The 24,735-nt window shown below is 36.1% G+C and overlaps 1 protein-coding gene across 2 annotated transcripts in view; it reads left to right on the forward strand.

Moving 5' to 3' along the window:
- GLRA3 (glycine receptor alpha 3) overlaps positions 1 to 24,450 on the forward strand; it is a 176,094-nt gene extending 151,644 nt beyond the window's left edge. Inside the window, exons 8-10 of one of the 2 annotated variants that reach the window (XM_030919270.1) lie at positions 10,007 to 10,150; positions 12,425 to 12,469; positions 24,172 to 24,450. In XM_030919270.1, the coding sequence (XP_030775130.1) occupies positions 10,007 to 10,150; positions 12,425 to 12,469; positions 24,172 to 24,450 (468 nt within the window). The remainder of the gene's footprint in view (positions 1 to 10,006; positions 10,151 to 12,424; positions 12,470 to 24,171) is intronic. The other variant, XM_030919278.1, reaches the window with a different exon arrangement.
- The last annotated feature ends 285 nt before the right edge of the window (positions 24,451 to 24,735 follow it).

Below are 24,735 nucleotides of genomic sequence, written 5' to 3' on the forward strand. Positions count from 1 at the left end.
AGAGAAAAAGCATTTATCTGTAGGCTTCTATCACTTGCCGACTGCACAGCCAAAATTATTCATCACAGTTTACTTGACATTTCTGAGGAACTAGGGCAATCCACCAGGATTGAATCTTATTAAAAGAAGAACGAATTACCCTACTCAAAGGGCTACTTTAGCTCATCAAAAGCATACACTATGTTGTTTTATTATACCTTTTCCTCAAATAAAAAACAAGTTTGGATTGAGAAGAGAATTGACAAACTACCTCTCTAAAGGATCCCTGGAAATTTACCTTATAGGGTTCCTACATATAGGTGTAGATGAGATTTTGTGATTCAAACTCCAGGTTCTGGTTTAATCAATTTCTTTTTCTTAAGTTTAAACTATGCTGTTTATAAATACATTTAAATTTCCATTTCTAGAATTCATTGATTAATAGTCATCTGGGTTATAATTTAGCTAGCCACATCAAATGTATCTTTGCCCATTAATATATTGTTGTCTATAGGCTGTAGCAGGAATTTATTGGTCACAGGAAAATCCTTTTGACCACCTCCATGTGGACTGAGGTAAAGTCATACACCTTGGCAGGCCTCTCAACCACAGCATGTACTGCCATAAATAATACAGCTCACTCAATATGATCCAAAATTATTGCTATTCAATAATCCTATCAAAAGTTGGTGCAAAAGTAAACTTATTTATGAAGGATTACGTGAGAAATACGCAAGCCATCTATTTCTCTGAACTTGTTTAAGTCCATTTTCACATTGCTATAAAGAATTACCTGAGACTGGGTAATTTATAAAGAAAAGAGGGTTAATTGGTTCATGATTCTACAGGCTACACAGGCTTCTGCTTCTGGGGGGCCTCAGGAAACTTACAATCATAGTGGAATGTGAAGGGGAAGCAAGCATTTCTTATGTGACTGGAGCAGGAGGAAGAAGATTCAAAGGGAAGGTGCCACACACTTTTAAACAACCAGTTCTCATGAGAACTCTGTCACAAGGCAGCACTAGAGGGACGGTGCTAAACCATTAGAAACCACCCCCGTGATGGAATTACCTCCCACCAGGCCCCACCTCCAACACTAGGGATTACATTTCAACATAAGATTTGGGTGGGGACACAGATCCAAACCATTATCAGGATCAGAGAGCACAAAGTCAAATGACTTCAGGGGTCAGATGCACAAATCAATGAACAAAGTGCTCTGGTATGATTAATGAGGGGTGGAGGGATGAGCAGTATGGTTAACTGATGATGAGCATTCCATGCTTAGAAGCATATTCTTTTTCTTTTTTCAGATATTATGCAGTCCAAACAAACTTCTTCTCATACATAAATTTGGCTTGCAGACTGCCTGTCTTTACTCTCTGCATCTAGAGAATTGATTATCTGTCTTAGGTTAAGTGCTTCAAAGCACCACCTGGACTCGACTTTTTTGTACCTCCTTACAATTCATATTGCTAAATTTGGACCTGACACTATTGTTTTAGAACATTTTTGGCTGAAAATCAGGGGAAATTTCTTATGCTTTGTCATACCCTAATTAATTGACAGCTTCTTTCTATAAAGCAGTGAGTTTTTCTCTTTAACAAAGGTGCCTTTATGTGCTATTCAAGATTTCACAGTGATCAAATCATAATCCACATGTTCCTTAATTCTGTACTTATGAGGATTCTTGTTTCAGAAGGACAAATAGAAATCGCCCGTACCTGAGTTTCTCTAGAGTTATCATAATGCTCTGTGCCATCAAGGTTGCTTTCCCCTCTAGTCATGTGGTAGGATTACATCTCCTAGTGCTCTTGTGATCAGGGTTGACTGTGAGTAGTTCTGGCTAATGAACTTTGAGCAGAAGCAACCTGTTCCACTACCACTCTGGAACATTTGTGACCAAATGTGAGAACAGCAGTGACTTGGTTTTCCTCTGCTGCTGTGTTACAAGTGAGGATAGCAATGACAACACCACTCCAGGGTCAGCATTCAACTCAAAGTAGACAAGGAATATGAGGGCAAAATAAACCTTTGTTTCTTCAAGCCAGTGAAATTTTGTGGTTATTTGATAATTACTTTGTGTCCTAGCTTGAATCCTCCCTATGCCAAACCCCTCATGTCACTGGAGGGGTAGATACAGAGAAATCTCATGGTTAGACAAGCTCCCTGAACATGACTGCTTCTCAGGGCCAAAAAAAAAAAAAAAAAAAGAGTGACTTGATTCCATGTAATAACCAAGATGACTGACAGCAATAAAATCCCATATATATATATATATATATATTTTCTTACTTGAGATGCAAGAGGCAGGCTTTCTCTATTTCTAATGAAAATTTTACAAAAAAGAAAAACTGCATAATTTCTTGTGAAAAAATATAAGAAATCTACAGAACATATGGTGTTTATATTACTTTTCCTAAATTATAAAACTTTTTTTAGAATGAAAAAGGCTAGGCCTTGCAATAACCTAGCTTGTGTACTCAGTTGATCATTTATCAAGCTGATCTCTTCCTGGATTGCTACATGGCAAGTAGACAATAGTCTCCTGGCTCCTGGCTCATAAACAACTTTAGTATATTTAATACTGCTGGGGGACACACATGGTATTTCAAAGGATAAAACATTTCTCTTAATAGTTTTGCTTCACCTGAGCAACTAGGTTGTTTTCATCTACTAAATATAATGACCATTTCTTTTTATACGTCGTCTACTAGGAAGTTGACTGTCAGATTTTAGGATCAAAGCTAGCAAATATGGAGGATGTTACAGTATGTATTTTGTGCACCGACATTACTCTTAAATATCAGATGAAATTTTAAAAGCCTGGAATTTTAAGATACAGAGAGGAATTCCAACAGTTGTTGATTTGCAGTGGTATCTTAAACGGAAGCAGCCTAATAACTAGGTGATATAGAATAGTAGTTAAGTTCATGGGCTCTGGAACTGTATGAGTTACATTCAAATCCTAGTTTTGCTACTTGGTAACCATGTGGCCTTAAGCAAGTTATTTCACTACAGCTGTTTCTTCATCTTTAAAATAGGGATGATTGTCTCTATTGTTGTGAGGTTTCAGTGTTACTGTATGGACACTACTGTATTAAGAACATCTCCTGGCATGTTAGTTAATATATTTATGTTTCTTATAATAAATGGCCAGTGATTACAAGTCAATACACAGGAGTCAACCTAACTGAGAGACTTTACCACACATAACCCTGTGCTGCATCCTAGAGATACAAAAATGAATAAGGTCTGGCCTTTGTCTTAGCTCATGGAATGTAATAGCCTAAAAGCAGAAGATACATAAGTGGATAATGTCAGTACATTGAGACAAAATCAACGATACAATGGAGTTATTTGGTATTTGCCATCAATACATATTTTGTTAACATATTAGTATAGACATCTCATCTTCAAATCTTCATGGACATACTAATTTTGGCATCCTTCTAACCAAAGTTTTTGGAAAGTGGAAAGCATTTAAAAATTGCAGGATAGAGTAATTAACTGATGGGGGGGCATTCAAGTGGTGCTAGCCACAGACATCTTACAGGACCTACCACAAAAATAAATATAATTACAGTTGTAATGAGTGACCTATGAAAAAAGTAGAAGTGGGATGCCGAGAAGCATTATTCTGGCCTGGGCATTTGAGGATAGTTTCCCTGAGGAAGTAGCTTGCAAGCTGAGATGTGCAAGATGAACATCCATTACCCAAAGAAGGAGGGTTCCAGTCAAAAGCAATAGCAAAAAAACAAACAAAAAAAAAAAACAAATAAAAGTAAATACAAAGCAGCTGAGGCAGAGTGGAGTTTGTCAATTGCTTTCAGGTTTTCAAAAACTAAAAGAAGGGAAATGTAGCTACTACATAATAAGCAAGTAAGAAACTGGCATAAGGTGGTAATTATTCCTTCCACAGGGTGGTCTTCCCTGGCCACTGCCATCTAACATAGCCCCCTTCTCCCAGTCCTTCATATCTTTACCCTACCGCATTTTCTTTACATTTCTCTTAAATTAGCTTATATATGTGTTTGCTTTTATTGTATGCTTTTCTAACTTGAGTATAAGCTCCATTAATAATAGAGCTTGTCTGTCTTTCTCATCTCTATACCTATTACACCTAACAACAGAACTTGGGTTCATCATTGGGATTCAGTAAATGTTCAATAAAAAACAAAAATGAAAGCTAGGCTTTATGTGAAGGGTTAATATGAATTATTATGAAAGGCGAATTATGAAGGGCTTTATACCCTATAAAACAGATTTTGAACATTAAATTAACAGAAAGCAAATGAAGAATTGTAAGCCTAAAGCAATGCAATCAGATTTGCATTTAAAAATCAGTAACTCTTGTGGCAAGGGTAGAGCTGAGGGACTAGGACACACTGTGGCTTCCATCAGTGTGATGGCAGTATCGGGAAGGACAGAAATTGATAAACTTGAGAAATGGAAAGAAAACATAATTAACAGAGCTGCATCTTTGAAAAGAGAGAGTGAGAAGCCTCCTAGATTTGGGGGTGAACAACTGCGAGTGGAGTCTCTTAATGAGAAGAGAGGGGAGCTGTGCATATTTGCTGTTTTTTTTTTTTTTTTTTTGGTGGGGGAGGGGGTAGTCTAGTAGAGATTCTTAACTCCTTTTTAGTCAAATTAAGTTTGAGATGTGGGAGACAGTCAGAGTGCCATGAAGGAAGAACCTGGATAAAGGGGGATCTAGTCAGGAAATAGAGGTTTGGGGATCATAAGCACAGAAGAGGAATTGAATCCATAGGGATAGATAAGATGGATTAGTGGGTCATGTCCCAATGAGAATAGAAGAGGACCAAGGCCATCTCCCTAAGGAGCTCAGGAAAAGAAAGAGAATCCAGAAAACCAACAGGGTGGAGTAAAGGGAGGTAAACCCAGAGAATGCAGGTCACAGAAGCCGTGGAAAGGGCACTCCTTGAAAGGGAAGCATTCTTCTGCAGGATGGCTTGGGAGTGGTTTCCGTGACAAAGGTCCCCTGACCAGTGCACCTCATAAGTCAACCTTTAGGTTTTATTTCCATAGACACTTGTATTCAGAGAGTTATACCGAGGAGAGATTCTTCCGGAAAATAGAACTAGGGTCCGAGTGGACAATGGGTCTTTTGGGAAGGTGGTCAAGAATGGAATGATACTGCCTAACAGGGTGGCATGCAGGAGGGGGAGGAAAGAAGGTAATGAATCTGAATCCATGGGGAATGTGCTGTATGTCATGAATATGCTGTGAATGCTTTGAAGTAAGAACTGCTGTCTGTATTTTAAAGTTACTAGCCCCAAAGTTCCAAACTTCCCACGTCCTGTATTTGCTGTCTTTGGCGGGGAAGCTAGAATGGAGGAGGAGAAACAGACTTGAAATTGGTGAAGGGGGTCGAAGAGATGATGAGGAAAGTAGGCCTTTAGGCTCAATGCTCATAAGCTGTTCACAATTAGCAGAGCCCTGGCAGGCACAAATGATGTTTCCATGTATTTGTTGTCACTGAAAACGCTCATTGAATTAATTTGGAAATTATATTTCTAAGGTAATTTCTGTGGTTCGTGTCATTATGGATTCAGAATGCTCAAGAATGCACACATACTTTATGAGTCATATTCGTTCAGGAATAATGTGGCTTGAGACAGCATCTTTGAAAGCCATATTACTTGTTCCAGGACTGTATATATTTGGAAGCAGCCAGAAATTTCCGGCCGAATTACAGAATTTATGAGATTTAAATCTATACTTGCAAACAGATGGGCATTTGACACAGCACTGGAATAAAGTGAGATGCACTGCTCTTTGCCCAGTGGAGATGGTTCTGACCAGTAGAAGTCACACTTAAGTGCAGGAGGAAATGCAGAGCGCTTCCTTGTTGAAATGTTTCGTATGTAAGTTGACACCCTTCCGAGTGTCAAGAAATGAACTCTTTCAAAAAGAAAATCAACCCAATTGGAGGTATTAAGAAAGTGTTGCTCCAGAAAGTGAATCTCCATATGTCATCTGTGATTCAGTTTCTGCCCCCATGCTTGTATTTTACCATTTAATGCCTTCATTTATCTGTCCATTGACTCAGCAAATATGTACACGTGACAAACACTGATGTGATGGTGACCAAAACAGAGATGTCATCTGCCCTCAAAGAGTTCACAGCACAAACAGGAAAAAAAAAAAAAAAAAAGAAAAACAAGGAATCACAATTCCAGTGCAATGTGTTAGGGTAACACAGCAAGTCAGCACAGGTACCATGGGATTCTGAACTAGATTTGGGCAAAGTCTAGCCTGAGACCTGAAGAACCTGCTGGGAAAGATGGGAAAGAGCTTTTTTCCTTACTTTATTTATCGCTCCTGCCACTCTAACTTTCCCCCAAATGTTGAGCCACTTATCCTTTAAAACTGCTATCTAAATCTGTTCAAAATTCCCACGGGCTAACGTTTCATAAAAATAGCTACACTAAATATTGAAGATGAAAGAGGAAAGAATACAGAAGATATAAACAGCACAAAGACAGGCAAGTTCTCAAAATGTAGGGTGTTGATCCTTAAGATAATTATACACTGGGTCCAAAGAAGTAGGGCAAATTAGCTTGAACCCAGCCTGGCATTCTGTTCTCCCAGACCCACATCTTCTTAGAAGTAAGGATATTTGTTTTTATAGCAAGGAAACAGACTTGTAGCTAGCTGTCCATTTCCAGTGAAAGGTGGAAAAACATCTTACCTTTTATAACAAAAGTATCTCTCATTTTTATTTCCAATACTTGGCAAATGACAGCATTTTACACACCTAATTGGCCATATAAAGTATGAAACAAAATGAATTATCTCATACTCACTCCACAAAAGGTATGTTTTTGCTGACACTGCTTGCAAGATACACTTCCTTAATTTCCTTAGAGTAGAAAATTTCCTTACAGTAGCATCAAAATAATGATGTTAATGTATTACATCACTTGGAAGAAAATAGTCATCCATAAGTTTATGCACATATACATAAACAAATGAATAAACAGATAAATGTAGAAGACAGGGATTTTTCTTATAGTAGAATGCTAATTGATTTCCTTAATTGAGTAATTTTCTAATACTCAAGCAAATTTTCAACCTTGAGCAATGGACATATACAAAGATACGAGTTCAGCTACAACCTGAAATCACTGCCCAATTAAACTGAGGGGAGTATGAAAACAGTTGCTTAAAGTTACTGAATTACTTTTTCTAAGGGACTTAGGTCTGTATAAGTCTATTTCTAAAAAATATGGACCTAGCTTTTCTTTTTACTCTTCTCTTCCTGTCTCTTCCCTTTGTGTTCATTTTTAAAAGTTGTCTGTTTTTTCCGCTCTTTTTCTTATCCTTCTCTTCCCTTCTCTACCTTTGAGATGACAAGACACAGTGAGACTGTAAGGCCATAGCTGAGCAAGTGTCAGAATCAAGGAGTCTGGCTGGGGCTGGTGGAACCAGGGTCAAGGATGCTATCAGATTGCAAGAACCTATAAGCAGGATAAATAGATAGTTAGGATCAAGGCCAGTGGGGCCATTGCGGGATGGGACCAGGGGCAAGGAGCCAAATGGGGTGAATGGTGGCCAAATAGAAGCCTCCAGCCATAATCCCCCCTACAGGAATGCCAAATGGAACAACTATCTGCACACAAAAAGCACCTTCATAAGAACCAAAAATCAACTGAATGATCACAGTATCTGGTTTTACCATTATATTAAAGTGCTGAGGCTGAAAAGATGGTTGGCAGAATTGAGATATTAGTCACATACATGGTGAATGATCAAATACATGTTGAGGATAATGGGAGTCAAGTTTCCCACTTTTAGAGAAAAATTTTGTACATATAGAAAGGGTATAGACTACAGGGAATGCTGTGGTATTGAGTTAGATTTAGAGATAATAATGTAAGCTCATGTTTGATGGATAGATGGATAGATAGAGAGATAGGGAGAGAGAGATGATAAAGAAATGTATACAGGTGCTACATTTTATGTGTGTGTGTGTGTGAATATATGTGTGTGTGTGTGATTGATAGCTCTGTCCACTGTGAGGGCTAGAAACGATACCCCTAAGGGAGATGTGAGTACACCCAGTGCCCAGATCTTGGTTTCTAAAAGCCACCCTTCACTTCAGAAGAGTTCCTTAGAGAAAGGCCTGACTCAAAGACCAGAACAGGAAAAGTACAAGATGAATCTGGAGTGTCTTGTGCCAGAAAGTGAGGAAATGCTCAAATAATGAGGGAGACTTGTCAAAATGATATATGTGCTAACATCTAGGGGCTCCTAATGGCCCAATCTGGGATAATGTGAGAATCAAAATAAATAATGATGTTAATGTATTACATCACTTGGAAGAAAATAGTTATCCATAAGTTTATGCACATACAAATAAAGGAATAAACAGATAAGTGTAGAAGACAGGGATTTTTCTCACAGTTGAATGTGAATTGATAAATGTAGATGAATAAGGAAATTAGAAAATCACCACTGAGTAACCATCATTGTAATAATTGTTTCAGCCAAAAATCATCAACATATGCTAAATCTAGTGTGTGAAAATTTAAAGAGTAATAGAATACTTATATAGTTTCAAAATATTCCATGCATGGGAAGATTCGCAATTTTATAATAGAGCAACGTAGCAGACATTAACTTCATCAATGGATCAGCATTGTGTGCCTCCTGATATGATGCACTGTGGAGAACAGGGAATCACTCGTTAGGAATCCCTACTAAAAATCCATCATCTGAATGTAAATGAGGAAATATCAGGCAAACTTTAGAAAATAACTGGCCTGTACTCATCAAAAGTAACAAGTGCCACAAAAAAAAGCAAGGAGAGACAGATAATGTCCCGCACTGAAAACTAAAGAGATATGACAACAAAATGCAGCACGTGATCCTGGATTAAATCCTGTGCTGGAAAAAAAAATAACAAAAACGTTTGTTTTTTAAATAAAAAAGGACATTCTTGAGACAATCGGTGAAATGGGAGGGATTTAAGGATTAGGTGGTAGGATTTTATCAATGTTATAAATGTTAAATTTCTGAGTTTGTTGAGTGTATGGTGTTATGTCTACAAATTACACTCAAATAGTTTGAAGGAATATATACATGTATATATATACACACACATATACACACAATAATATATATATATACACACACACACAATAAACGTAGATAAAGTGGAGAAGTAAATGTAGTAACAACTGGAGAAGCTGATAGTGCTTTTCACTATTCTTTTTTTTTTTTTGAGACAGAATTCTACTCTTTCGCTCCAGCTGGAGTGAAGTGGCGTGATCTCGGCTCACTGCAACCTCTGCTCCCTGAGTTCAAGTGATTCTCCTGCCTCAGCCTCCCAAGTAGCTGGGATTATAGGTGCCCGCCACTACACCCAGCCAATTTTTGTATTTTTAAAACAGATGGGGTTTCACAATGTTGGCTAGGCTGGTCTCGAACTCTTGACCTCAGGTGATCCACCTGCCTTGGCCTCCCGAAGTTCTAGGATTACAGATGTGAGCCATCGAGCCTGGCCTCTTTGTACTATCCTTATAACTTGTCTTTGTGAAAGTTAAAAATATTTCAAAATATATAACAAATAACCATATATTATTTATAAATGCAATGAAAGAAAAAATCTTAACAGAATTAATAAATACAATTTTAAACGCTTTTAAAATACTGATGAAAATGTGAAACTAAAAAGCCAACAGCATTATCTACATTTCAATGTTCACACTTTTCAAGCACTATACTGTTCTGAAGGTAAATTTATATTTCATCTTACTTTTCCTTTCATCGTGTTTGGGCTATTGCCTAAATTTGAAAAAAAAAAAAAGAATACTCATAACTAATACATAAAATTTACAAAAATGGCTATCTGAAAACTTCAAGAAAAAATTGTCATTTTCTTTATTTTTTAATACTTTATATGAATGACATAATTCAGAATCAGAAAAACTCAGTTTTGTTCTCAAAGGAAGTAACAATATAAGTGAATTTGCTTGCTCTCTCTTTCTCTCTTGGCTAGGTTTCATATGTCAAAGCTATTGATATTTGGATGGCAGTATGCCTCCTTTTTGTGTTTTCAGCACTTCTGGAGTATGCAGCTGTAAATTTTGTATCAAGACAACACAAAGAACTTCTGAGATTTCGACGAAAGAGAAAGAATAAGGTAAGTGATTAAATGTTTTGGGTTTGGCAGCACCCAGTTTTCACTGGAAAGTGAATTTGTTGTATTTAATAGAGATGAAAAGAGAGGCAATTGGGACTGGGGATGAAATAATATAATATTCCTTTCATTTTTTTTCCAATCCAAACGAAAAATGTCAAAAATAGCTTCAGGAAGAAAATGATGACACCTAGCTCTACTTTAAACAGCATATCTGGTGACATGAGACCTACATCAACTTCTTTTTAAAGTGCTTCCGGAATGACACTATTTTATTTTAATTAATGAATTATATCATTTCTTACTTGCAATGTTAGAGCATTTCTAATGGTTTCACTTGACGTAAGTCATCAAATGTAATTATTAAAAGTCCTTTGTCAGAGCTAATTCATTTCATTATTTTCATCAAATATTACTTATTTACTAGTACCATGATGATAAATACATGAAAAACTCTCTCTGTGGTCTCTTTTTAATGCATATTTTCATGAACTAAAGACATTTCTTTTGAAACCCTGTGGGAAACACAAGAAAGTCCTGTTGTTTCCTGGCTACTATCTGATAAATGATGAAACCAGGAAGAAACTTAGAACATCAGGAAGAGACCATAGCAAGTTTCAGAAGTAAACCCCTAATTGGATTTGGATGTCCTAAATGAAGTTTTTCCTCTATTCAGAACTGTAATGGCATCTCCCTTGACATGCACGTGGTTTTGACCAATCCACTTTCCTTTTCTGTAAGAGAGATCCTCTATCAACAGCAGATCTATGCATTTACTTCTAATGTGAATGTGCCAACAGACATTTTAAAAGCAAATGGTCTTTTAAAGCAATGGACAGTAATGTCAAAGTTTTGTGTAATTGTGGCAAGGATCCAATATCCTGGCATATTTAAGTCAAAACATAAACCTTAATGATAATAGTATAGTTCACATAGTGTGCATTTTTAAGTATGTAAAGGTTTAACTTTTTAAGGATTCTTTATGGTTTATAAATTATACTGCAATTTATGTATTTATTACACTTGTTTAAAAAGCTTTGACGTCTCAGTGTGTGAGTCTACTTAGTATTAAACATATTCTAAAGCAGTAACTTACTTATCATTTCTAATTGGCCCTCCAAAAAGCATCACTGCTCCAATAAACACACAATTAACAGCAGCGTGGAAAGAACATCAGCATTCAGCATCGGAGATTCAGTAATACATGAACAGAAAACAGTGCTAAGACTTGCATTTAATCAAATTTTTATGAAAACAGAAGCATATCTTTTGTACACTGAAACATACTGTGATGGGGAGATTAACTTTATCTTCTTCCCTCACCTCACCCTGGTCTACTGGTCTGTTATATTTTTCTCATTTCTGCTCATTCTGCCTTTATCTCTTTTTCTTCCTCTTCTCTCTCCCTCGCCACATCCTACTTTCTCACCTTTTCTTTCATGATAACTGGCACCAGTTGAACAACAATGACAGTACAAATGCTGCATCACAGGGATGATGCTCTGGTCTTTCTTTGGTATTAGTGACTGATAAAGACCACTTTCCCTTTTAGTATCATTAATTAGAAGTAAAGCAATATGCATATTCCCTATCATTATGATTTGCTTTTTGTCATTTTGATTTTCCATTTCCTTACCTTTTTCCTTCTCCTTATACAATTTAGAATGTATCAAGCATGTCCTGTAAATTCTGGAAAAGAGAAGTTTTATGCATCCGGTGTCCGAATGGGTAAAGTGTGAAAGCTCAGACATATCATACATCCACCACACATTCAATAATCACAATATCCAGTAGAAAAAGTATTAGATGACAAGTTTGTATGCTCAATTCTAGATCCTTCTTTTAAAAAATTATTTTTACCAAAGTGCCTCTTTACTCAGTTTTACCACATGTAAAAGTGAAATAAAAATATTTGATGCTCTTTCCTCTTTAGCACATAGAAAGAGGGAAGCATTCATTTTCTCCGGTGACTGGTACTCTGGGAAAATGCAGAAATGCAAAAACAGTCATATCTTATTATTTTCTGATAACTACTTGATATATTCAGGGAGGAAATGTAATTAAATGTAATTTTGATTTAATGAAAAAAAGAGTTTTTTTAAAATTCAGTTTATACGTTGGGGTAGATACTTTGCATATGTGAAAATCTATTAATTGCTACCTATGTCTGTTCAAATGGTATATGCAATTACAACCAATTGTGTAATTATATTTAATCATATATGAATTGATTCTCTGGTTTCTCAATTCCTCTTGGTCCACTTTACCTTCCCACAGACAGAAGCTTTTGCATTGGAGAAGTTTTACCGTTTCTCAGATATGGTAAATTGACTTTCTTAACTCTAAATAGAGGAATGTGGTCATCAGTAAAAAGCAGACAGCATATTCTGCACTACCAAGGCAGTGTTTGGTGGGGAAACACAGCCCCTTTTGTATTGAAAGCTGAGCAAACACCATCCTCCTTCAGCTAAGAAGGGTATTTTCTTTTTCTAAAAACTTCATTCTTGTCTTCTCTCATCAATAAAAGGATATTTAAATATTACCCTTCATTTTTTTTTAACAGAGCTATTTGATTGGTCAAAATGATTTAAAAATGTATGTTAAAGAGAAATATCACATATATCTTGTAATAATCATCATAGAAGAAACACTCAGATACTTGTACAAAATTAGTTGAAAATAAATGGAAAATTTATTTATACAAACAAATTCTAAAAGCAGTTGCACAAGAGACCTCAATATAAGGCAACAAAATGCTTTGTGCCTTCTGTGAATCTTTAGAATCCATTCTAAATGTTAAAATATGCTGAGGTTACTTATAGCAAGTGAACAGTTTAGTTTTGATAGCAGCATCCTTTGAAATTGTCAAATAAAAGGTCACAAAGACACATGTCCAAGTATAATGACTAAATATTAGGAAAACAATATAAAATAGATAGTTTTGGTCCATATGTGGTTTGACTTGGGAGTTCATAATATAGTATACAGTAATTAAATAGAAATCTATTGAAGCCAAGAATTTAGCCTGGGAAATCACACACAAATAGTTCTGTCTACTAAACTTAATTTCTGGGGTAAATTATATCTAAAAGTAGCTATCAGATGATTCTACTGTACATTGCAAGTAAGCATCCCTGCAAGAGACATAATGTTAAATAATTCTTGCAGTAATCTCAACCTCATAACAGATTGTCTAGATCTGGTATTATTTTAAAGAACTTGCTAAGTTCTCTTATAATATGTAATCACTCAGCAATTGTCCTTTGCTACTAAAATTTACATCTTATTTCCCAGCATCCCACTTCTCCCTTTGTTTTTCATGCCTGAAAGATAATTTCACATGATCCACTTGCTTTTACTTGATTATCTTAACTGTAAATTTTTCATTGCATGGAATTTACATAATTAGATATAGTGTTTGCAATATATATTTATAGATACAAGTGGGTATTAGACTATATAGCAGACTCTCTAATCTTTCTTTGGAAGACCAACATAATTATATCTCTAGCAGCTAAACAGTTAATGTTTATAGAAACTATAGTATGAAAGGTATCTATTTAATTAAATATTACTTTATGAAAACTCTAATGAAAAAACAGGCTTATCTTATGGAAAGTCAATAAATTTTTATTTTTATAGAAGAAACAATATGATAACACAGATATAGTCATAAGAAAGTATACACATCCCTTTTGTTTTTAAAATAGTTCAAGCATTTGGCAAATTTGGGGGTGGTTGGCTTCTTTGACTTTTTGAAAACTATTTCCCTAAACTAACAATGCTCTGGGCTGATCAAATTTGTCATTTAAAACTATTTTGCTTAGAAACAGTATGAGTAATCTAAATTTTGAAATAAACAGAATCAAAATGAGTCTCAATGTTTGTACTATGCCCTTTATTGTCATGAGTACTGGTTTACATGAATTTTCTTCAGTACTCTAATTTGGCAGAACAGGCAAAGTAAATAAAATAGTCTCACTGTAGAAAGTTTGCCACAACAGGGGACCTTACATTAATGCAATTATTGTTCCTAGGAAAGTTTTAACTAGGCTCAGCATAGACTTCGGCATTGTATACAGCTTTTTTAAACTTACTTTTTCCTCTATGAAGGTACCAGAGAATCCTGTGTCTATTCTGAAAGAACACAAGTTTGCTCTTGTATCCAAATTTCCCCACCCCACACTGTCCCAGCCTGCTGTGTGCTGATTACGCACTGCACCATGTCATGGATGCTATCTCCAGTGCTGTGTGTGTGTGCGTGTGTGTGTCTGTATGCATGATATGGAAGTGTTTTGGCTAGAGTTGCTATTCCCATGTATGATATCATTACTTTAGTCCTGGAGGCTTAAAAAGACAGGCCAAGGTATTTCCAAACATGTTTTTTGTTGAGAGTTATGGATGAAATGGGATTGCTTTAATGCATTTCATGTAGCTTCCTCCACAATGCAATGTAATAGTGCAATGGTTTGCTGCAAGAAAACATATGCACACAGTATTCTAGTGCCTGTTTCCCTACTGATGATTATTTATTAATTATTATTTATATATGCAAATTTAATAGGAATGGACCATTAGTTCTAGATTTAAGAAATCCTGACCAAGTTTATATTTTGCTAGGCACAGTGGTTATCTTTTGAAAAAATAAAGATATCATTGACTGCATTTTGACCATCTGTACACAAACTTTATTTTATTTACTTACGTTTTTATATGCTTTCTAACTTTAAAAATAATTCAAGATAGCTTCTAAGGATAATAAATAATTTATTTTCTGCCCTGTGCATTTGTCAAGTCTATAGTCTAAGGATAAATACAAACGTACATATATACTATTTTGATGAAAGTGAGAAGGATTCATGTTTGAAAGCCATATGGCATCCATATAAACTGATTATTCAATAATCTTTCCATTCCAGGTCAGCTTATGCTGTTCTAGAGCTAAGATTTTCTTTAAATAGATTAAGTGTTTCCTACAAATGTCTTTCATGCATACCTGAAGAAAAGTTATTTCCCAAAAACTTAGATTCAAACAAAATTCTATTTGAATGACTCTAATAACAGGAGTTGAAATTGCATCCTCTCAAATAAGACAAAAATTGTAAGACTTTAGTTATTCCCTGCAAACAAATATTTAGATATTTAGTTTATGTTAAACTCAGCTATTTCTTATAGCTATATATTCCCTGAAAATCTGTTCAGGACAATAATATTTGACAAAATAATATAATCTCTGTTTAAATTTACATGCATTTTGGTGACTTCTATATCAATGTTAATTAAAATAGAAATGCTGCTTTTTAACATATGATGTCTATTGTAATACCCTATGTCACGCCATAATTATGAGTTGGCAGTAAGTGAACTAACATATTATGCTAGAAATAGATACGTAGATTTTTAAATAAATCATTCCATTGATTTCTTATCTGTCCTCTATAGTATTTCATCTAAAACATTCATCTTTCCAAATTTGCATTTTTAAATTTTTACATCTTTTAAATTTACCATTTATCAATCTTCAAACCATTTCTGAATCTAATTTTAATGTGCCAATATACACTTGGCTAATTAATAGCGAATTCAGATGTCATCTATAATAAATGCAGGGTTCGCCTGGAGTGAAATTTCAAATAATTTTATATTAACAATTGACTTACAACAACAAAGTATTTTTTAAACCTCATCTATAATTGCATTATTTTAGATTTTCCATTTATAAAGGATATAAAAATGTGTGTAGATATATGAAACTGAATATTTTATTTTAGACTGGTATTTTATAAAAACAATTTTAATTCACTCACATTTTTCATTTGTTCTTAATATTCTCAAGGGACAATGATGTTTCCCAATAAAATGAGTCATTGCTGTTTATTAGCAATTTAAAATAATCCACACATTTTGAAACAATATAAATAGAAATTAATAACAACTTAATTGTCCTTCCTTTATTACATTACCATTTGGTAATAACATTACAAAAAAGTATTTAACAAAAAGACATTTGGAATAATCTATTTAATATTTTAATTGTATAAAGGTTGCCCCAAAGGTACCTACTAAGGGAGAAACATTAAGATGCAAATAATGTGTTTAATGCTGTTATACCTTACAGCATTTCACATCATCAATACTTCATGCTGTTCTAGATGCTTAATGTTTTGTTCACACTCAATGGCAATCTTCACGCCTTCATCACTCTCACATCCATGTATGTTTTCTTTTTTCTGGTCATTTTTGAGGACTAAGAAGAAGATACAAAATTAGTCCTTGCCTCACACATGTTTGATGACAGAGATGAAGCAATTTTATTCAGTGACTGTATGCACCCTTCTATTTTCTGTCTGTCTCTAATATTTCTAGTTACAACTTGCATTTTATATGAATCAGTGCTTGGCATAATTGAAATAAAATGAAAAGAGACATACAAAGTCTCACAGTATGATATAGAAGCATAATGACTGAAATGTTCTTTTTGTCAGTTTTAAATTTACAGAAAAATGATATTCCTGTAAAAAGAATTGTGTGGTAGCTAACTGGCTGTCTCCATTCTTCATTGCCTACCATTCTAACTTGCTTGAAGCATAGTAAGAAGGTTTACTTGTAGGTAAACTAAACTACTTCTTTAACTTTTTAATCAGCAATTTTGCCCACTTCCTATATTTTATGTTGTCAAGGGCCTTAATTTTATAACCACTAAAGATCGGCTAACACGTACTGTCTCTGAGTCAAAAGTTCTAGATATATTTTTTATTCCTTGCTTTTTTGACATATAATCCATGAGAATGTAAGCTGAAGCTATTTCCAGAAAATTAAATTATCTTAAAAAAAATTGAGTGCTAATAACAATAAGGAATATCACTGCACATGTAAGCATACATAAACACAGGATAATTTATGACTGGGTAATGCAAAGCAGAGAAATTAGTAATAAAATATCTCAGTTCTTCTTCTCATTTAGTAATCTAATAATAACAATAAGCTGATAGAAAAGCTTCATCCACGCTTGAAATTATTGTTTAGGTGAAACCTTTCAAAAAAGTCCCAATAAGCCAGTCATTTAAAAAAATCCCTTGATGTTTTTAAGGTCCAGGGGCGCATGGTCTCTCTCATCCCATGTCTTCCTGCGAGTGCAGACAGGACCTTATACAGGAGTCTGTTCCTTTCCTTCCCACGGAGCTGACAATCTGTTTCTGAAAGGGCCCTGATATGACTCCACATGCCTCATCTCATGGGCACACTCAAAATGATCTCCACTCTTTCATACAACACATTTAAAACACAAAGACTCTTTGCATAAATTAGATTTGCAAGGAATTCTAGCAGTCACATGGCAAAACCCATGTATTGTAACAATAAGACAGTGAGGACTTGAGGAGTGAATGGCCTTTTTACTTTTATGCTGTTGGTTAACGTTTTAGTGTAATAGTGCACAAATGCAAGGGCTCCTGGAGAACAGGTGACTGGGTAGACCTATTTTACATAGTATTTTAGTGCTAGTTTAGTCACTCTGAGTTTAAAACATCTAATAGTAAAATGATTCAAGTTGTTATTAGTATTCTTTCCTTTTGTGTTTGTGCAATTTCTAGAATAATGTAATATTACACTCAAAAATTAATAATATAATAGCAGCAATTTGAGTGCTTTGTCTGGTGTTTCATATTTTCTCTCACCCTGAAAGAACTGATAGGTAGTATAATAAATATTTTGCAGGAATAAGAAACCAAGAATCAAGAGAGTTAAGTAGCTAAATTAAGGCTATGCAGACTTTGCATGTCCTTGTTGTCTCATCTCTAATAATTAAATGTTTTAATTGACCATTCCAATATCTGCTTAAGCCTTTGCTCTCTGGGCAGATGGGATATGATATACTCTTCCTATGCTGTGCTCTTGGGCCATGTTGTGCATTTTGGGTTAAAATGTGTTCCGTTTTTCAGTGATATCTATTTGAGAAGTCCAAGCTGATATAAAAATGCCTTGTTCCAAGCCCTTAATAGTGTATTCAGCTATGAGTTTTGTTACAACAAAACCCAAGATGGAATATCTGTCAATTTCAGGCAAAAGCCACTGAATCCTCCAGAAACCATGGACAAGAAACCCAAGTATTTCATCTACAACTATGTGTTAGCACTTGTCCTTAGAAGATTCAAGCCAAAAGCAATTTTCATACAGCTTTTCTCTTGTTGATACTCAGGACAAGCTCTCACCACAACATGGGACTTTCCACTGGTGAACTAGGTGGTCTGTTTTGCTTCCATTGGAAGAGAGTCATGAGGTTCAGACCATTCTGGGTACTCAACTGCAGGGTCCATCATTGGCCCATTGTCACATAGGGGCTTTTTACATGGACAGGATACACTTCACCAGAGTCACTCCCATTGAGTCCGTCTTGAATATACTATTTTAATTTTGTCACGGCACTTAGACTGGGATGCCTTTTTGACATCACCCATGATGGGGTAGGTATCTCAGGCCTAAATATAGACTGATGTCCTTCAGATTCCTTTGGTCTTGGGGGCTATTTCTAACCAGAACTCAAGAGAATACCAGTAGCTGTCATTCATGTAGATTATACCTGCTGACAGAGTCAGAGGATTTTCTAGTCTAGAATCCTGGCAGCTACCTTAGAGTGCCACTATTGAGCTTTTTCCAGAAACTCCAGTCTATGTGTGTTCTAGCAGCGGATACTTATACAATCAGTGAATTTTAAGACCTCAGAGAGACCAGCTTGGCTACTACATGCCTTAGATCTCGCACAGTCTGCTTTAGTTTCCCTTTGAAATTCTGTCTGGTTACCTTATAGAGTGGGGCCAGTAGACATCCAAAATGTACCTGCCAAATTTCAGCAGGGCCACAAGTTTTTTCTTTCTTTCTTTCTTTTTTTTAATAGTAGGATGCAGAAGAAATAACAGTTTGTCCTTTAATGTTTGTGACTTGTAGCTAATGTCCTCAGACCAGGTTATGCCTTGTAAGTGGACTCATGGGGCTGGACCTTGCATCTTATCTGGATTAATTAGCCACCCGTACCTAGTCAAAGGTGCCACTAGTTTCCAAACTCTCCTTGACTTTCTGCTTGGTGAGGGAAATTATCATTTATTAAACAACTTACTTTTGACAATGATCTGGACCAAATTGTTTCTTACTCGGTTGTGACAACATACTGGAGAATTTCGGTTCCCTGAGGGATGGAGAGTAAGATTATAATTGTGTCCACCTCACATGAAGACATGCTGTGTTTGACTTTTTTGTACCATTGAGACTAAAAACAAAGCATCAGTCAAGTCTATCAAATCCAACCAGCCATCTCTGTCCTGAACTCTTGGATAGAGTTTTGTGTCCAAAACTCTTGAATAGTTTTCACCACATCCAGCCAGCATGGTAGAGGCTGTTGGGAAACTTCTTTACTGAACCCAAATAGTCAGCAGTCAGCCTGTAGGATCCATATAGCTTTATAGGCCACACAGGCTATTCTAGAGAGAACTAATGAAAACCAGCACCCCTGCGCCATTCCCTTAACCAGATCTGAGAGTTCCTGTAATCTTCCTACAAAGGAAGATTTAGGCAATTCTAAGGGCTCCCATTTTATTACATCCAATTAAAACTGGGCTAAGGAATGACTTGCCCAGGACTAGGCTCAAGCCAGAGATGCCAAGATCCTTCGTTTATGTATCACATCCTTTCCAATCATACATTTGGTTAAAAGCAGTGCCACTTACTGAGTATATCTTACTCTCTTTTTTCCTACCTACAGTTTTTAGTGTGACCGTGATACCTACTATTATAGCTGATCCTTTGCCTCCTTCCCTGCTCAAGCAGTTTCTCTTTCAGTCTTTATATTGCTCTTATTGCTCTCCTGTTCCCCAGCATATTACTACATATTTTGCTCTGGCATCAGGTAATTGCAAGAAGCTGTGTTCACTACCCCCATGACAATTCATCTTTAACCACGGCACAGTCATAGCATCCCATTGAGAACTGGGCAAGGAAATCCTGGCCTTCAAGTCAGGCTGTTTTGTTTCAGTTGCCTTAACTGATGAAGTAAATTTAGCACCCTATGTCAGTGCCTTTGTTCCATTCCCCATTGGCACCGTAGGATTTAACTTCTGAGCTTAGGAGAGTCCGCTGCCAAAACTGGAACAGATTTCCATCCTCCTAACAGGCGATAATGTGCTGGGAAATCGTTCACAGAAATCCTGTCAGTTTTTGCTGTGTTCTTTTTGTGTCTTAACAGCCACCTAAAGAGAGCTTATAGATATACCTCTGGCCATGATCTTTCTTCTGAACAGCCTAGATTTTCTTCTCATCAGTAAAACCTAGTGTAGCAGCTGCAAGAGTTAATGTACCCATGAATCTAAACACCCTCCTGCCTTCCCAGAATAAGGGCCACATGCCTAAGGACTCTCCTAACCCAGTGCCTACCTGACTTTTGGTCGGGGGATACGGTTCGGGTAGGCTCCTTTCTGACTGTCATATGGCCAGCCCAGATTTGCTGCTATACTTCACATATCTACTGTTCTGTAGAGGTGTTACATTTCACAGCAGTGAGAGCATCAGTCAGTTTCCCTTCACGGCAGCAATTGATTGATTGATTGATTGATTGATTGATTGATTGATTTTGAGACGGAGTAGTTTGTTTCATGAGGAGGATTTTTTTTCTCTTTTTCTTTTTTTTTTTGAGACGGGATCTCTCACTCTGTCACCCAGATTGGAGTGCAGTGGCATGACCTTGGCTTACTGCAGCCTCTGCTTCCCGGTTCAAGCAATCCTCCCACCTCAGCCTTCAGTTAGCTGACCCCACAGGTGCCCACCACCACACCTGGCTAATTTTTCATAATTTTGATAGAGATGGGGTTTCGCCATGTTGGCCAGGCTGGTCCCCAACTCCTGAGCTCAAGCAATCCACCTGCCTCAGCCTCCCAAAGTTCTGGAATTACAGGCATGAGCCTCCACCCCCAGCCCCCAAAATTATTAAGAGGAAACAAGGAATTAACTATCTCTTGACCCACTTTCCCCTCAGTTTTATCTCACTGATCATCCATCTGTCAATTCAACAGGGGATAAACCTGTGCCATCCAGATTCCAATAGTAAGATTCAGCGTGTTATTTTCTGTAGCACTTTGACTACCTCAAAACCAAGTTGGATCAGCATTAGATTCTCCTCAAAACTCCCTCCTGGAACATTTGGTCAGATTGAGTCTCAAAGCTTGAAAGCCTGGTCAGCTTTGTCCACCACTGGTGAGATTTGGGGTTCCAGGTGTCATACAGACTCTCAGAACACCCATAGGCTTTAATCTAACCTTATGTTCACTCAGTCTCCTAGGAGGACGTGAGGCAGGAAACCCATCAGGCCTCCAGCATCTGCCTCGCACAGGAGACTCAGCAAGTTCTCAAGAGCACAGCTTCTTTTGCCCCTCATCACACAGGACACATAGGTACAGCTGCCATGGACAAAAGTCAGGGTGTATATGATTGCCTTCACACAGAGAATCACAGCCTTTGTACACCATCTAGTCACTTGGGCCAAAGATCTTCAGGCCAATGCGCAGCTCCCCCAGTGAAGGTGCAGCCCCTCCCAGTAAATAAGGCCGACTCCAATTCCCTCTGTAGCTTACCTCTATTGTTTTCAAGGAAATGATGCTTTAGGAATCAGGGGTCATTCTCAGCACTCCTGTAACAGCCCAGGCTGGATGTTAACTCCTTAATCACACTCAGGTATATGCAGGTATATGGAAAGATACAATTGAGAAAAATTCAATTGCTCACTAATATGTTAATTTTAAATAGATTATCTCTGTTTTGAGATGAGCAGCTAAGGTCTCTAAAGATTTTAAAATAAGTTATTCATAACAGGTAATTAGAAAGGTAATCAATGAATTCTGCTTTACTCAGCACATCAGCTATAATCCTGTTATCTGAGCATTTTGATAATGAATTTCTCAACTGCTTCAGTTAACATGTCAACACCTCATTGGAAATGCTCCCTGAGAAGTTATCTTTTGCCTTATTTTGTGATAGATTTTTTTAACACATAGGTTGCTATAGTTTAAAAGCCTATTTTATACTTCAACATTCAGCTGATTTATACAGAAAATAGTGCAAATTACCCGGGTAGCCTACATTTTCCTTTAAAAATGCACATACCAGCATGATTTTCTGAGTTATAAGGATACTATTTTAGCACTTACATAAGAACAATTTAATTCCAATTTGTAAGATATGGAAAACTTTAAGGCAAATTATAAATTTGCCTTAAAATTTTCATGGATGCCAAAGAAATGGTAGTCTAAATGAACATGCTTATTAAAGAATACTGGAAAATTGATTTTCAATTTTTGCAAGCTTACAACAGTAGTCTCAGGTAGTTTGGACTGTCTGTTTTACTTTCAAACTTGTGTCCTCAAAATTCAATTGCTTATATATTTTATAGTCAAAATATTTTCCAATAATCATATACTTTTGTTTTTCAGGTGGAATCATGTTACTTTCATAATTCCCAAAATAACTATTTTATACCTTACTGTATCAACTCTGGTCATCTTCTAATTTTAGAATCCATAATAACTTCTATTTTTTACTTTCATACTTTATAATATATTATTCATTGAGGAGCTACTTTCACAGAACAAACATAATTTTCTTTTTCTTTTTTCTTTTTTTCTTTTTTTTTTTTTTGCAGACAGAGTCTCACTCTGTCGCCCAGGCTGGAGTGCAGTGGCGCGATCTCAGCACACTACAACCTCCACCTCCAGGGATCAAGCGATTCTCCTGCCTCAGCCTCCCGAGTGGCTGGGACTACAGGCGCATGCCACCACACCCAGCTAATTTCTGTATTTTTAGTAGAGACGGTGTTTCAGTATGTTGTCCAGGATGGTCTCGATCTCCTGACCTCGTGATCCACCTGCCTCAGCCTCCCAAAGTGCTGGGGTTACAGGCACGAGCCACTGTGACCGGCCCATAATTTTCAAGAGTTCAAGCCAATTATTTTATCTTTTATATTATTATGAAAAAGTATTATCATAGGACAGATATAACAACGTTTTTAAATGTCTTCTCATCTTTTAGACCTTCAATTTAGTAATCAAATAAACTCTTACTCATTGGTAGACAGCTACCATTACATTCTAAATAAATGTATTAAAGTAAATTATTAATTTGCATTATAAGTTATTAAATGTTATATTTCATAAGCATACTTCATTTATTATATATTATTAAATAATTTTTATTTAAATGTTTCTTTAAGTCCTTTCATTTACAAACATGGAAAATTATCTTCAGTTTGCCACATTTAAAAGAAATGATACTTTTTAGAAGAACATGGTAATAATAAATTTATGTAAAGTTTATGTTCTTAACATGAAATAAACTTCTGCCAGATATAATTCACAATTTCAACCAAATCAGTGTGCCTGAAAGGTAGTCGTATATAAACTAGAATACATGGCTATCTTCTAAGTATTCCACAAAGGTTAGTGTAAAACAGAAAAGTAGCATACAAGGAGAATAACATAAACCAAGCAGTATTATGGAACTAGACTGTATTTTCTGAAGAATTGACTTTGAATTGAAAGAAAAAGCTTGAAAAGGTTTGTCTCCATGAGAAAGAAAAATTCAGTCAATGATCCTGGTATGCTCCCCCTCGACATCACACATTTAGCCATTTAAACAAATAATGCAAAAAAAAAAAACTAGTTTATGAATATATATAACACAATAGATTTTATCTTGTTTTAATTTAGATATTCAAGCAATATGTAGAAAATATCAGAGTTTAGTTTTCCCATTAAAACATAGCCTTTGGGATTTCACATTTATTAGTGGGCGCATCTATACAATGCGGCAGGATAAATAAATAAAACTTCAATGGGGAATCAAAACCAATTCATCTTTATATGCTTCGGTTACCTTTTCCTTATATTAATGTAAACATTAATTGTGATAAAATTGGTTATGATTCTGAGATGCCTGTTATACATGCTCTATTCTATTATTAAAGGGCCTTGTCACATTTTCTTTGACAGGATGATGAGGTAAGGGAAAGCCGATTCAGCTTCACAGCCTATGGAATGGGACCATGTCTACAAGCAAAGGACGGCATGACTCCAAAGGGCCCCAACCACCCTGTCCAGGTAATGCCAAAAAGCCCTGATGAAATGAGGAAGGTCTTTATCGACCGGGCCAAGAAGATTGACACCATCTCCCGAGCCTGCTTCCCATTAGCTTTTTTGATTTTTAATATTTTCTATTGGGTTATCTATAAAATTCTTAGGCATGAAGATATTCATCAGCAGCAAGATTAAGTCTCTGGGGGCATGCAAGTGCAAATGGTCACTTCAGAAGAAAGTGTCTCTGCCATAAGTGTGTATGTGTATATGTGTGTGTGGTGTATAAATGATGACCATTGTATTAAAATGGCATATGGAAAAGGTTCGTATTTTGGTTAGCTATGCAAAGTCATGAGAGATAAGATTCTTTTAATGAATATAAAATATTTATTAGGGGATTCTATTTCATATTAATTCCAGGTGATTTGTTTTTTCACAGTAAACCATGTAAGTGGAAGCTTTACTGCCAATGTGTTTATA

This window comes from Rhinopithecus roxellana, chromosome 2 (assembly GCF_007565055.1).
Source record: "Rhinopithecus roxellana isolate Shanxi Qingling chromosome 2, ASM756505v1, whole genome shotgun sequence".
Classification (NCBI taxonomy): domain Eukaryota; kingdom Metazoa; phylum Chordata; class Mammalia; order Primates; family Cercopithecidae; genus Rhinopithecus; species Rhinopithecus roxellana.